A 15,986-nucleotide genomic window follows, 5' to 3' on the forward strand; every position below is an offset into this window, starting at 1 on the left:
CGCTTGAGAGCCAAGATTAAACCGCCTTTGCAATCGTTCGCGCGAAGGTCGATCGTGATTCATGGATGTAGGCGCATCCCCTTAGTCTTATATTCTCACGGATCCCAACTTGAATGCTCCTATTCATAGATTTCGAACGGACATGACGTAGACATGGAACAAACGTCCGTCAATTATGACATATATGCGTATTGCACAAATTGTATATATTGTAATATTCATATACGATTCACAATTCTCTTGCAAATATGCGCAACGCACATTGAATAACATCAATCAAAAAGATGGATCTCCACGACCTTGATTGAACATCTCGTTCTTACAGGAAATTGCGCACTAAATGCTCGCTTCGCGATCGGAAAGCAGTTTGAAAAATCTCTCATTAGAGAAATAGTGAAATATGCAAAGAACGTTTACACTACCCGTATAATAGAACTTGTAAAAGCAGTTAACTTAACGTACAGCTACTAAAGACGGTTGTTAACTACAATTTACGCAAACTATGAAGAAATATCAACTTCTAAAGTTATGAAACGCAAAACAAACTAACAATTCCTAAGTAAAGAGACCTTATCGAAGCATTCTCGATATTATAGAAATACTGTCTCTTGATGCTTGGCATAATAATCTAATCGATCAACATGACAGTGGAGACTAATTTTTTTTGATCTTTTTTATTGAAAGCTTTATTCATAAATAAAATGACATTAGGCTGCTCAAACAATCTTTATGTTTTTAATGATTTGAATATTATTTTTATAAGAAAATATAGAAAAGATATAGAGAAAGATGGTGTTTTTATATTTTTCTTTTTTTTTAAGTATTTATCTTACGTACGACAAAATTCCTACGAGCATAAATTCCTACGAGTATAAATTCAGCAATTATCACGTACTTTAATTATCTCAATTCTTCCTTGATAGTTACAAAGTTCAATCAACAACCATAATTATAACTTCAGATAATAATCCGACAAATATGTATTATCGTGATGTGTGTGTGTGTGTGTGTGATGTGCACACGATCGGTACAATATAAAGTAATTATAAAAAATAAGAGGGTACAAGATGACAAGGACGACTTGTCTTTCATTCCGAACGATCCGTCATCGATGTGACGCAATTGTTATGAGAAAGAGACGATTGCTGATATAATTCAGACCTCTCCGCATCACTTGCCCTAATTTTGATAAAGTTTAATGGCGACGCGAACATTCGCGAATATAATATTATACGTTTACTATCTCGAGATTTTCTCACGATTATGTCGTAATTGTAATTCTTTCAAGGATTAACGTGATTGATTTGTTGCAATAAATCGCTTTGAGATTTTGTAACATCTGCCGGAGATCATTACTCCCCCTCCCCCCCCCCCTTTTTTTTCTTACTAATGGAAATTATTTATCGATGGTACAATACGACTTAACCGTTTCTTCTCACTTGGGAGAGCTCCAGCTGCGGATCGTGAGACACGGTTGTCGATGTTATACATAATACAATAAGCGCGCACACATTCCGAGCATGTTTTGTGAGGGAACCAAGTGCAGCGCGGAAAGCACGATTGATGTCCCGCGCGCGTGAGAACAAATTTGATGTAATTATCACGAAGAAGCATCATATACGAGAAGTGTTATATTAGAAATTCCATTCTAACTACACTTATAGATTTCCTTTTTCCGTATTCCCCATATTATCGCAAGACGCAAGGAAAAGATATATGTTATAAAAATTTAATATTCTCAATAATTTATTATTGATAAAATATTTCTATTAACGAAATATAAATATATTAATAAAAATAATGTCAACAAACAAAGATTATTTTTTTTTTTTTAACGTAATATTTTTCGAAACTTTTTTTCTTTTTCTTCTCCTGAAATTGAACATTTTCTTTTTGCTATGTAAACATATTACATACATGTTTTATCTGTATGTATGTGAATATATAATTTAAAAATTAAAATTAATTCATATATACGTGTATATAAATATTCATATACTTGCCACAATAAGATCTTATTCGTCACAGCGGCGAGTGACGAATGCATTGGATACTATTGCAATAAATTATAATAAAAGGTAATCAATTTTTTGTTTTATGACATTAAAACTATTTATTGTAGTCATATGTCACAAATGTAAAAGAATTCTTAAAATATTCATGAAATAGATGAGTTCTGATACAACCAATCGATAGACTTCATTAACGATTAGTTCTAGAGGAATGGATGATTTTGCAATGCGTAAGTGATTATCGCAATCGTATTAAATTGCTGATGGATCTTAGAAAAGACGACCTAGCTAATACGATTGGAGCCTTTCTATACTAGATTCTCGGATCATTGATGAATATTGCAAGCTTTACTGTTCAATAAAAATGAAAATAGTACTCCTGACATATCCAGATTTTAAGATTAATTTTAAGTTTTATTTTAACGTGAGTTTAAAAAAGCGCTATACGTAAGACAATAATTTTTAAATTCTAAACATAATCCTAAATATACTTTAGCAACTTTTATTTAACAGTTTTCTATCATGTGCAATAGTCCTAATTAAAAGCAGGATTAGTATTAACAATAAGTAGATTATTATATAAACTAATTTCTAAATTTACTACCTGTTTCATAAAGAAATTTCAGTTACAAGCACTTGATGATGGTGTAACATTTAACGCAACTAAACTGGTTTTTATAGTACAAGCAAGGAATCGCGGAGTTAAAGGGGCGAGCGGGGATATTCGCCTCAGGAGGTCGCATCTAGAACCCTCGAGGTTTTGTAAACTGAAATCCTCATCTGTGTAAGATAAATTAGCAAATAGCTATCGAGATGCCATCGTTACAGGACTCGCCGATTCTTATCTCTGCTAACTTGATGTCAACACGTACGCGAATGGCATTGTATACGAGGAGATTGAGAGAATAAATCGGACCGTATACGGGGATTACGTAGGATCGCGCGCGAGAAGCGCTATCGATATTGATACCCGCTTTTGTCTCACCGACGTGTGAGATACGCGCCTTTGTGCCGCCCACGCACGATGCAATAACTCGCACTCATCAGCGCGAACGGTGAAAGCCCCGAAGAGGAAGACGAGCGAAGACACGTCGTGTCACTACGAAGGATGATGATTACGCGATGATACGGGCCGATTATGAATTTGAAACGAAGCGCCCGATCCTTTGACGGCGATGGAGCGCGCTACGTCATTCTGCGGGGAGGCCATATGAGAGATTAGTCGAACAAAAGTAGGTCTTTTAAAAATTCGTCGAAGAGATAATAATGAATTAAACCGATCACCGATTCGAGATAAACATGTATATATATACAATACATGCACAAGATAATTGCTTTAAATTATTATATATTTTTTAAAATAAATAGTATATATATATAATTAATATTTCTAATTAATTCTTGTTTAAGAAATTTGTGTTTAATTTTGAATTAATTTTCTTTTTTAATCACGTGATAGAAACTCTTGGCACACTTTGCGCAAGGTGCTCTAAATTTACTATTAAATTCGACTTGCCCTTTTTCCTTCTCATTACAAAGTCTGAAAAAATTAATGCGATCTATTCTACTGCCCTTCTAATGATTTCTTGGAGGATAGCCTCGACATCTTGAATAGAAAACAAAGCAAAAGACTCTTTAGGTTGCAAGAGCGTTTGTGATCTCTTCTATGTCGAAGGGTATTATTCTCTCTACAGTTTTTCCGATACCATGTATTATTTATTAGGGAACACATCTCTCTTTTGATCAGAGAGGCAAAAGTTCAGAGGCAAGAATAATCATAACAGTTTTACGTATACAATTATTTCAGCAACTATTTATGGACCGCAATATAAAAATTTTTTAAAATATTATTGTATAAATTAGTAATAAATGAAAAAGGAAGTTTGCAAAAGTCTTTCCTTTTTTGTAAAATCTTTGTATTTTATTTCGCCCAATAATTTTTAAAATATATTATTTTAAATTTTATAGAAAAAAAAAAAATTATTGATGCACACAAATCGTAATTATTATAATTATAATGTAGACAATATTTTATATAATAAAAAAGGATTATTAGTAGGAATTATTTGCCAATAAAATCGGGTAAATATTTTTTTCACCAATTTCTCGTTTTATATTTAATGGCAATCTCATTTCGGAGAATAGATAATATAAAAATATTAAAAATTTATAATCTTCTATATTTAATTTATTCCCGAAGATATTACATTAATATAATACATAAATTGATGAAAAAATCATTCTTAACTCTGTTTTCAAAGATTACGCTCCATTATACCGATGACAATTTTTCATAGTTTTATCAGAAATTTGCAGAAAAAAATATTTTAAAAAAAAGTAAAAGAGAGAAAAAGAGAAAAACATATTTTCATTGATATAATTTCTCTCTCCTTTTCCCTCTCTCTTTCTCTCTCTCCACTTCTTATTTGATTTATTTATTTATCTATTAATAAAAGAGAGGCAAAATGTAAATTCTGGTCGAGCTCCAATTACATGGTAACCACGATAGTGGTGTGCATCTTTTTTACTTAGGCAAACAAGTGAATCGAGATGCAAAGACATCCTCACGATCTTCTCGATTTTCCTCCTCTAAGACATCCTCACTGCCGGTTAGAGCAACGTGAAATACACGGCACTCCAGTAGACGTTACTCTACTTGCAGTATTTCACTTTCACTAACCCCGGCCTCCCACGAGCTGCTCATCTTCGCGAGATTCCCCGTTCAGGACCCCCCCCCCCCACCCCTCTAGAGGAGGCCTTCCTCGGTCCCGCAGCGGGTCACTTACGTCGTGAGGTCGTTTCACGGATGGCGTATTGCTTATGGATAGTGATGAACTCGCGCTAGATCCATCCCCGCTATTACAGATCGAATCTGCCAATATTTACTTTAGGTAATCATTGGGGATTCGAAGAAGTCCGGATCATATCCGACATTTTTATTTTAGTCATGGTTCTTATACTTTATTATAAATTATTTACATAATTATATATAAAAATATGTGTATTATACAATTTAAATTAAATGTTTTAATTATAAATATCTATATAAATTTAATTATAAATATCTATATATATATATATATGTCTTGTAAATTATTCTTAGAATTTTGTATGTATAGGATTTGTGAAGTATCCATAAAAATTTTTATTTATTATTAATAACGACAAAAAAAGATGTCGCATCTTAGATTTAGATTCTCTTCTCTTATTAGAGTATCTAAATCGATCGAGCAAATCTTACATTATTATAAAGTAACAAGGAATTATACGATACACTCCTCTTAAAATTTGATGGGCGAAAGGTCAAAGAGTGCGGAGGTAACGTTCTTGTCTCTCCTATGATTTCCAGAAGTACAGACGACCCGCGCGAAAGGATCAATCCCATCGCTATTCGCGGTTTCGCGTGGTTCCCCACCTCGCATCCCGAGGAACAGAGGAAAAAAGGGGGCTCAATCTGGAGGAGGTCGAAGGATGAGCGCCGGAGCATCCCTGGTGGGGGCGTATCAGCACTCGGGGTGCTATCCAAGGATATATATGCCGACGAAGTTACTTCCATCATCAGTCACTGTCTTGACTTACCTCAGCACTGCGGTGTGTTTTGTACGTACGGATCGGTTGGGTGAGTCTGCACACGACACCATTTCATCCCCCTAAGATATGGCGATCGCGTTTTTGTCTGCCGCCCCGATTCCGCGAGTTCTCGCACAAATTGGATCCTTTTTCGGATCCGAGTCAGTGTTCGCTTCAGGGACCGAGATTGATATCACATTTTTTTCTATCTCTGTGCGCGTATCTCAACGTGGCACCGATAACACGCACGAATGACCTGACGAAGGTTCCGAACCTCCATACGTAATGCACGAGGGGGATCGGACAAGGAACTATCACAATGTGTTAAAGTAGTACGGTCAGTGATTTCCATTCCGGCGTATCTTTTGAAGTTCCGTCTTCTGTATCTTTTATCTTGTAAACATATTTAATACATCAAGTACCCTGAAGACCGCGTACAGAATACAGAAACAGGCGACATGAGTTATAGTAGCAGAAGACGTAAATACTTTCGAAAGTCGATATATGAGCACAAAGTCACAACATGAAAACATGAATGATCTAAATTTTTGCCTTTTAGTAGTGCCTGTTGTGATAATATTATTAAATTTGCATTGGTATATCGAAATCAAAATTTCTCTCTCTTTTTGTCTCTATACGTATATAGAAAAGTACATTTGTAAATTTTAATTCTTTAAACTTTTTTGCTTTTTTTTTCTATTTTGATATAGTTGCTTAATTTTTAAAATAAAAAATTAAACAACTTGACAAATAATACAAAAAGTATTAGGATTTATTAGAATTTTATTACTTTTTATTATTTTATTATATTTATTTTATATATAATAAGATATTAAAAATCATAGTATGATAGTACATTTTTGATAGAAATATATTATATAATATAACATATATAAAATAAAGAATATTTTTATATGGATATCAAGATGTATCTCAGATAAAATTTACTTGTAACATATACATTTGTATACATATGTACATAGAATAAAATTTACAAATTGCTCTACGGACGATTAAATACAATTTATTATTTTTCTCAATATTTTTGCGTGTACTAATTATATATAGAATAAATTAATCGATGATTGTATTTATTTTTCAGATTCGCCCATTTGAGGGTGCTAGCGCCAGCAAACATGCGGCCACGCTTGTTCTGGATCGGTAAGATCAAAATGATGATATTGATTGGAATATTGAATTCACTTAATCATATAGCTTCATCTCATATAATCATTTCATATAACTATCTGCAATAACCGAGTTGTTACGTTAACATATGACTGAATAAGCACATGAGCTAACAAAAAGCGACGCAAGAAGGTACGGCGGCAATATCTGTCGGTTTTTCTCTGGAGAAAACAGAAAGATTAGCAGAGATTGCAGTGTCGAGGATAGAGAAAAGAAAGTTCGCAATTTGTGACGTGTCCCAACGTCAAGTATAACCTTCGTCTCGATAATCGAAGGAGATGAAAAGTTTCCAAGCAATTGTTAAGCAATCCTATACCAACTTTACCTTCCGTTCATCGAATTATCATGCCATATAAGCTCTCATACACATCATTACACGCCACGCAATCATTATGACATTCTTTGACAATGCTTACATATTGTCTGCGTAGCACAAGTGTAAATCATTAAAGAAAAATGTAGAGAAACATGTGTACAAAATGTACATGTATGAACGATTATTATTAGTCGCGAATGTGACAGTATAAAAATAATTCCAACTAAATATGGTATTTTATATATCCTGATAATAATCGTAGAACAGAGACTACATTCTGTTCCTTATAAAAAAGGCGTTTCATATAAATTAAAAATAATTATTTTTTTATTAAATTTTGTATACATGATTTTAAATCTTTTATAAAAATAAAGAAATAATGAATGAATCGTTAATATTGTTATATTAATAACTCATATTAAATGATAATAAGAACGTGCAAAAAAATTTCTATCGAATACAAACTTTTTTGACAAGGCTCTTTTATTCTTTGAAACGATTACTTTGACGGATAATATCAGAATGGAAACATATACACGATTCTCATAATTCATAACGCTTTCAACGTCTCGGTTTCGATCACGATGTTTAACGGTCCAGACGAGTTTTAAATTTCGATAGCACCTTCGCGCAAGGTCTACAACATTTTTTCGTAACATCCTCTAATTAAAACAAATTAGAGATAAGCCAGTGCGCCGCTGACTGGTATTGTTCCAGCGCACTTTTACGGGGTCACCCTTTACGGTTACGATCATCCTCACTTAAAATAAAGGTCAAGTGTATGCAGCGTACCGTGTTAACGCAATTGCTATCGCCTTCTCTTTTCTTACGAATCTTAAAAATAAAAAGACATATGAGAAAGGCAAACATTTGCAAATTCAAAAAAAGACGAACCAATTTGAAACTATAAAACATAAACTTCTCTAATTTTTCTAAAATTAAATGATAAATATCGCTATCGAAAAATTTTCGGTTTAATATAAAGATACTAATCCATGAAAATTGACATTTTTTTTTAAAACGAAGATAATTAAAGTAGAGACTTTAATATATCTAGACCTTACTGTATCTAACAATAAATATAATATTTTTCTTGTAAAAATATTACGTAAGAAAAATTTGTGATATGAAAAAATAGTCAAAGAAGAGTTAAACTATTTCCGCCCCAGAGCTCCCTTCGGGCTGGTTACGTCAATACTCTGACGCGATCGTGCAACGCTAGTGTAACCACGTAACGGTCAAAGATCCTCTCGAACGATGCATCGAGTACCGCGTGCTCGGATTATCTTCGTAGATCACGCGAGGTTCGGGCTGCATCTTGATCTCCGCCCCATTGTTTCGAGGTAACCAAAACCGAAGCTATCAACCGGCAACAGGAAGATGTACGAATAATGGTACGGCAATATTGTTGCTTAGAATAGCTTTTGCTCAAATTATGCCTGGTATGAAAATGACGAGTGACGATAGAAGAGAAATGTCTATAAAATTATTCATAATGAAATATACAAATGAAAAAAGGTTTTCTTGATCACAAAATATTTCTTCTTCTTTTGATCATGTGTGATGACCCAGTTATGTGTGTCCAACAAGATTGAAAATTAATGAAAAGAAATTGTTGCAAGACGAAATATTTGCTCCATTTATGCTTTTATATATAATTGATTCCAAAAAGAAACTCTTGTTAGCAATGTTTTAGAGATTAAAATATAAACTGCGGAGAGAGGTTTGTGACTCTGAAAATGACAAATATGGTCATAAATTATATTATATTGAGATAGTTACTTTTCTTGTCACCAACTTAATTTATTTTACAGTAATTGTATACTTTATTATTCGAATAATTGATCAAAAATAATTTCAATAATTCACAAAGCTAATTCACATAATTCAATATATTTGGATTCATAAATTATTTTGAATTACGGAAAAACAAAGGCACGCGAGACGAAATGATTTTCTAGATTTCTCATAATCCGCTTATGGCAATGGTATTATTTGAGCTGCAGAGAAGTCATGTCAATCGTATTTGCTAAATTACATTAATCTACGTCGAAGTAAAGTCTCCATTAAATCTTAATTTATCAACGTCAAATTGGCCCCGCGGGTATCAATATTCAAAATCGTTTTATAATTATAGTTATTTATCATGAATGATATTCATCGCGATAACAAGAAAGACACAAGATATTTATAGTTCGCTTTGCTATTTCCTTGCATTTTACAACACTCGTTGAAGTTATTTTCAATAATTATATCCTTAGTGCTGTTACATGTTGTAAGAGATTAAGCGATATATTAATAAAGCGTGTGTTATAATTCATAACCAGGATTTACTTGAAAAGCAAAAAATATCCAAGGCAAAATGTACTCGAGAATAATTCTTTCTTTCTTATCACGTTTTCGATATAATCGACTTGATTATTTTTTTTTTATTCAAAAATATTATCTCATTTTTCTAAACTTCTACAGTGCTCAAGATTTTAATCTGTATCTCTCTTTGTATACCCAAGAACCAGACTTTTGTATCTGCTTAACGAGTAGTAGCTTGCGTGATCCGCGGACCAGCATGACGGTGTCATTGCGAAAATAGGAGTCTCTACAATCTCGTGGAACGCAACACGCACTTCTGAAGCCCGTCATTCGTGTTGCTCGCTTCTCTCTCTCTCTCTCTTTCTTTTTCTCTCTTATATGCACGATCCTTCTCTTTGCATTTGTTTCTCTTCATTTACGCTTTTTGACGCGATTTACGTACCGCCAAGCGTGCGAAGAACTCAGCTTCTTCGCGCCTACACTCTAAGCACGCTCGACAATGCTCCTTAATTAATTAGACGGGAAGTTATGTCAGAGATTTTTCAAGACACATTTCTCTTCTGTGAGACTTGCACGCAATCTCTCGACGAATTGCAGCGGTTACTGGCAGCGGCGTCGACAGCCTTTAGCGTTTGAGATAATTGATGTCATAATAAAAATTCTCTTCGTGATAAATTTGTAGTGAGCTGTCGTTATGTATAACTGTGCCAGATAAAGAACATGAAGACATTTGTCAAGGTGCAGGTGCCTAAAAATAATGCTGTCTTGCTTGTATCTGTTTCAGCCTTGCTGACTATCGCTCGATCAGCTCTGGTAAGTTGCTTCCGCTCTTAAATAGATATTATGTCATTAATAAACTTAAAATAAGAATACTTTATAAATAAAAAAAAACTCGTAATATTTAATTTATTTAATCTGTATGTAAATTCAAGCTGTTTCCTTTCTATTTCGTATATGTTTTCATTTTTCTTCATCGAAAAAATGTAATGTAAAATTCGTATAAATTATATACGAGCCATTTTAATTTTTTTACGATCAATATATCTCATTCGTTTTTTCTCCCACGTTGCGAAATAACATTTTCGGTTGCGCAAGTTTAAGCATTCTGATATTAATCGGTCGTGACTGTATTATTGTAACTTCACAAGAATCACAATAATCGAGAATACGAAGACGCTCCTTTAAATCTTTTTACAAGCGATTCTAGCGCGATGTCAGAATCTATAAATCTGATATATTTAATCGTTCAAGGGTATCGTGACTCCAGTAGATGGGTAAAATGTTACATGATATTAAAATATAATAAATGTATTCAAAACAGAGAATACAATACAGTGAGATAATAAAATATTATTTATAGCATTAATATCCTAATTTTATTTTTATTAAAATATTATTTAATTTCAACATGTGCGATTATGCCTCCCCATACAATTTTAAATTAATAAATCTTCTTCCAATAATGCTATTTTAATTTTCTATTAGAATAAAATTTATATAAATGTATAAAGAATGTGATTCTCTTTTTTATTTATACTTTTTAAGCTCAATTTTAACTTAATTGATTAATTAAATAGATATTATAATTTTCTATTTTTCAGAAGATTTTATAATTATTTATATAATTTTTCTTGAAAAGTTACAACTAATAACGTTTTTTTTTAATATTTTATTTTTATTTTTCATTAACTCTTTCATTTTTCGATTTAATATATATGTCCTACATATTTACCATTATAGGCTGATGAGGGATATAATTATCCCAGACCAACAAATGCGCTTGTACCAGGTGGTCCAGGAGGAGGCCCTGGCGCAAAACCAGGAGGAGGATTTCCAGGTACGTCCGGTGGATACCCATCCGGTCCAGGTATTTCTGGAGGACCGGGAGAACAAGGAAGACCGGACGGTTATCCATCTGGTCCATCAGGACCATCAGGATTTCCAGGTGGACGTCCAAGCGGTACACAACCAGGTGGGCAACAACCTGGATTTCCATCTAGCCAAGGGCCTTCTGGTGGGTATCCTAGTGGACGCCCTTCCATTCCATTTCCGAGTGGTGAACCAACAGGCAGACCTGGTCCAGGAACAGGTGGGTATCCATCTGGTAGGCCAGGTGCACCGACCGGGCCAAGTGCACGACCAGGAGGATTTCCAACAGGGCCAAGTACTGGATATCCTGGTAGCAGGCCTAATGGGCAAGCACCAGGCGGTTTTCCAAGTGGACAAAGACCTTCCGGATATCCAAGTGGACAACCAGAGAGTCCCGGATATCCTAGCGCACGACCGAGTGGACAAGGACCAAGCGAAGGATATCCCGGCGGTCAGATTCCTGGAGGCTATCCCAGTGGAATGCAAAAACCTGGTGGCCCGGGAGGTGAATATTCTGGTGGAAGACCAAGCACTGACTATCCAGGAAGTCCTCAGAGACCTGGCAGTGGTCCAAGTTCTCAAGGACCAAGTGGATATCCAGGACCCAGTAGCCCTCAAGGACCTGGAGGTCAGCAAGGTCCAGGTGGAACATCTACCGGCGGTTATCCTAGTACTAAACCAGGAGGACAGAGACCAGGAGGCTACCCGAGTGGCCCAAGTTCTCAAGGACCGAGCGGTTATCCTGGTGCCCCAGGATCACAAGCCCCAGGATCGCAAAGACCAGGATCGCAAAGACCAGGATTTCCAAGTGGGCCAGGACCACAAGGACCAGGAGGATTTCCAAGTGGGCCAGGTCCACAAGGACCAGGAGGATTTCCGGGTGGATCAAGTGCTGGCCATCCAGTAGGATCTGGAGAACATGGAGGACCTGGGGAATATACTCATGGTGACGAGGGAACATATGATGAAGGTGATTATTCAGCTATTCCAGGCGAACCTGGTCGCGATTATCCTATATACAGTGAAATTCCAGAAACTGGTTTTAGTTGCGATGCACAACAATTTCCTGGTTATTACGCTGATGTGGAAGCTCAGTGCCAAGTTTTTCATATATGTGCTAATAATAAGACGTACGATTTTCTTTGTCCAAATGGAACAATTTTCCATCAGCAATTTTTTGTTTGTGTATGGTGGAATCAATTTGATTGCAACTCCGCACCAAATTTTTACTATTTGAACGAGAATCTTTACGACTATACTATTATGGGAACACCTGGTCAAAGACCTGGTACTGAAGGACCTTCAGGACCTTCTGGACCCGGTACATATCCGGGAGGTCCAAGCGCACCTGGTGGTCCAAGTGGTCCAAGTACTTCTGGTCCAAGTGGTCCAGGTGGTTATCCGGGAGGCCCACAACGTCCTGGTGAAAAACCTCAAGGTCCCTCGAGACCAGGCCAATATCCAGAAAAACCTCAAGGCCCATCAAAACCAAGCGGATATCCGGGAAGACCTCAAGGCCCATCAGGATCAGGTACATATCCAGGAGGACCTTCAGGCCCGTCGGGACCAAATAGGTATCCAGGAGGACCTTCAGGCCCGTCAGGACCAACTGGACCAAGCGGTTATCCAAGTGGTTCTCAAGGACCAACAGGCCCAGAAGGTCCAAGCGGTTTTCCAGGGCGACCTGAAGGCCCAGGACCACAAGGTCCATCTAGTCGACCAGGACCCGCATATATAAGCCCACCGGCAGGACCATCAAGACCTCAAGTGCCTCAAGGACAAAGCGGAACAAGCTATCCCGGAAGACCTCAGGGACCTTTGGGTCCTAGTGGACCTTCGACGAGACCTCAAGGACCTAGTGGTCCCAGTGGTTACCCGGGACCAAGTGGACTATCTCCAGGATATCCAAATGGCCAGCCTCAAGGACCTAGTGGTCCCGGTGGTTACCCGAGACCAAGCGGACCATCTCCAGGATATCCAAATGGCCAGCCTCAAGGACCCACGCGACCGCAGGGTTACCCAGGTCCAAGTACACCGAGTGGTCATCCACAAGGACCTAGTGGACCAGGCGGATATCCCAGTGGTAGACCAAGCGGTCCATCATTTCCAAGTGGACCAAGCGGACCTACTGGGCCAGGCATTGGAACAAGTTCACCATTCCCACCACAAGGCCCTCCGAAGCCAGATCGTGAGTACTTACCGCCGCGGATTGGATAATCGTGAAGCTAAACTTCCAGCCAATATCTAACGACGATTCCCACCGTTGTTTAATGTTGGATCAAATGTGTAAATACGAGCGTACAATTTTACCTGCGTAATCTAGGTATCGATTATTCGTATTGCATTTACATTAACATATAGGGAATTCAATTCTGCTTACGCGTTTACTTATCCAAAGGTTTCCATATATTCAATTAAAGGTTTATATCGTTTGTTCTCAATTAACTTTATTAGTAAAATATATTTATATTATATATATATATATATATATATATATATATATATATATATATATATATTTCATATATCTTTTATAATATATTTTTTTATATTTTACTAATAACTACAAAATTTAAGCACATTTATATTATTTTATTAGTTATTAACAGAATGTGCGAAAAAGCTATGTAAAAGAGTTTATAAAATTATATCTTCATAAATTAAAAAAAATTTAATTTTAATATATGATTCTCTCTAATAGATTATTTACGAAATTCTATTTATTTATCATTATTAAGAAGAAACAACAATATATGACGATTAGTGCAAAAACATGTTTTAAATTTTAATATAACATTATATTAAAAAGAAATACTTTAACGCGGAAACCTTATGATAAAGTTATAAATAATATTAAGATATATATGTACGCTGAATGTATTCGTCGTTGTCTGATCAAATCTTAATAACTATAAGTAAACGTATTAATTGTTTTTCATTCTTTTCGATTGCTATCATGTAATTAATAATCTGTAATCCAATTTTATATTTTTATATGGAAGCAAACACATTGGCACTATTGTTAAAGTAATAATATTAGTATTATTAGTTACCAATGTAATTATTGTTAATATTATCATTATTACTACAACAGATTTTATCGATCAATCTGTATCAAAAGTAGTAAAAGGACATTAACGTAGAATACATGCAGCTTTTTTTATAAAAACGCGACATATTTATTTATTCAGCTTTAATAAAAATATAAATGTTACAACTTATACGAACATCAAAGGAGCTGAACCGGACGTCATACGGATGTCATCGATATTCAGATTTTGTACGGTGTGAAAAATAAGAATTGATTAAATATAATAATGCAATGAAACACGTGAAATTAAATGTATAGTTTCATATTTAAAGGCAGTTATATGCCTTATACGAAGTGTCATAATACACAACACAATTTTAACACAGTTATAAATATATTTATCATTACGCATATCTACCACAAAATTGTTGATTATAAAACGTATAAATTACATTTATAATGATTTATTTTATTAATATAATTTGAGCTGCAAGTACATATTATATTTGTAGGATTATATATACATAAGAAGCACACATATCTTAGCGAATAATTTATAAACAGCTTATAATATATTTAAACGCGTATTTTTTATGAGAATGTCATATAAGAAGTCAAGATTGAATATTTTAAAGCGGAAGCGTTACACAATATTATAAGTAAATTATAGCAGAAATTTTATAGCCTTTTTTATGCCTTTTCAATTTTTATCAGCTGCAAAAAATGCGCAATAATTATTTTTCAATAATTGTCTGATAAGATATTGTGTATTAAAACTATATATTATTAATTAATTACTCCAAGAATAACGAAGCAGTGAGAGTTTGATTTTTTTTTTTTTTTTTTTGAAAAAAAAATGCATCCTTGTCATATATAATTAAGCATCGCATGATATAATTATATATACATATATATCTATATTTTTATAACAATGGTTTGAGACTCCTACGTGGGATGCCATTATGTATATTTTATGCGCGAAATAAAGGAAACATCTTTGCAAGAATTATGTTGTCTCTATTCAGTATAGGTCCCGCGGGTTACTGAAATGCGCACGAGACGAGTAACATACGCGTTACTACATATTGCCTTTCCCTTTCCCCCTCATTACTATAATTAGTTATCTCAAATTGTTCGCGCGTCGGGGGAGGTTACATAAATTCGTATACGCGGCCTACGTGCGATCATCGTTTCGCGATTTATAGTTGCGTGTATTTCGCAACGAGCGAGCGAGACTCTTGTCTTTTGACGGGACGGGCCGAGTCATTCGACGGGCAAATGATTTTGCGGATTCCCAAGGTAGTGACGTTACATTAGATAAACGTTGCGAGAACCATACTCTGCGGTTCGTTCACGCGTCTTAAATTGTCTGACATAGCTAACTGGGTCGTACGAAATGCCTCATCCTGCTATTCACATCGTTCTCGTCGGATTGTTTCAGCACTACGTGACGCGTCGAGAGAGAAAGAAAAATGACACTTAATCATCGTGCGCGGGTGTCAGATGCGGATGAAAATATGCGGATGAAAATACTAGATGCGCGTCCTGTAATCGGTATATCTTCGAAATAGCACAGTGATTCCACTGGTTTTAATGTTTTCGCGCGTATAATCAAGCGCCCGTGTTTGTAATGAAAGGAGTTATATGCAGGACCAATTAAACTTTGGTCTGGAGCACACATACCTTCGGG

The 15,986-nt window shown here is 35.3% G+C and overlaps 1 protein-coding gene across 1 annotated transcript; it reads left to right on the forward strand.

Annotated features, from left to right (window-relative positions):
* The first annotated feature begins 4,832 nt into the window (after positions 1 to 4,832).
* LOC138944896 (collagen alpha-1(I) chain-like) lies at positions 4,833 to 13,482 on the forward strand. Its single transcript, XM_070315962.1, has 6 exons — positions 4,833 to 4,903; positions 5,362 to 5,631; positions 6,679 to 6,743; positions 10,181 to 10,209; positions 11,137 to 13,198; positions 13,262 to 13,482. Exons 1-6 carry the CDS (start codon positions 4,833 to 4,835, stop codon positions 13,480 to 13,482), a joined length of 2,718 nt encoding a protein of 905 aa, XP_070172063.1.
* The last annotated feature ends 2,504 nt before the right edge of the window (positions 13,483 to 15,986 follow it).

This window comes from Polyergus mexicanus, unplaced genomic scaffold (assembly GCF_030449975.1).
Source record: "Polyergus mexicanus isolate NDT 795.1 unplaced genomic scaffold, iyPolMexi1.0 SCAF_3, whole genome shotgun sequence".
Lineage (NCBI taxonomy): Eukaryota > Metazoa > Arthropoda > Insecta > Hymenoptera > Formicidae > Polyergus > Polyergus mexicanus.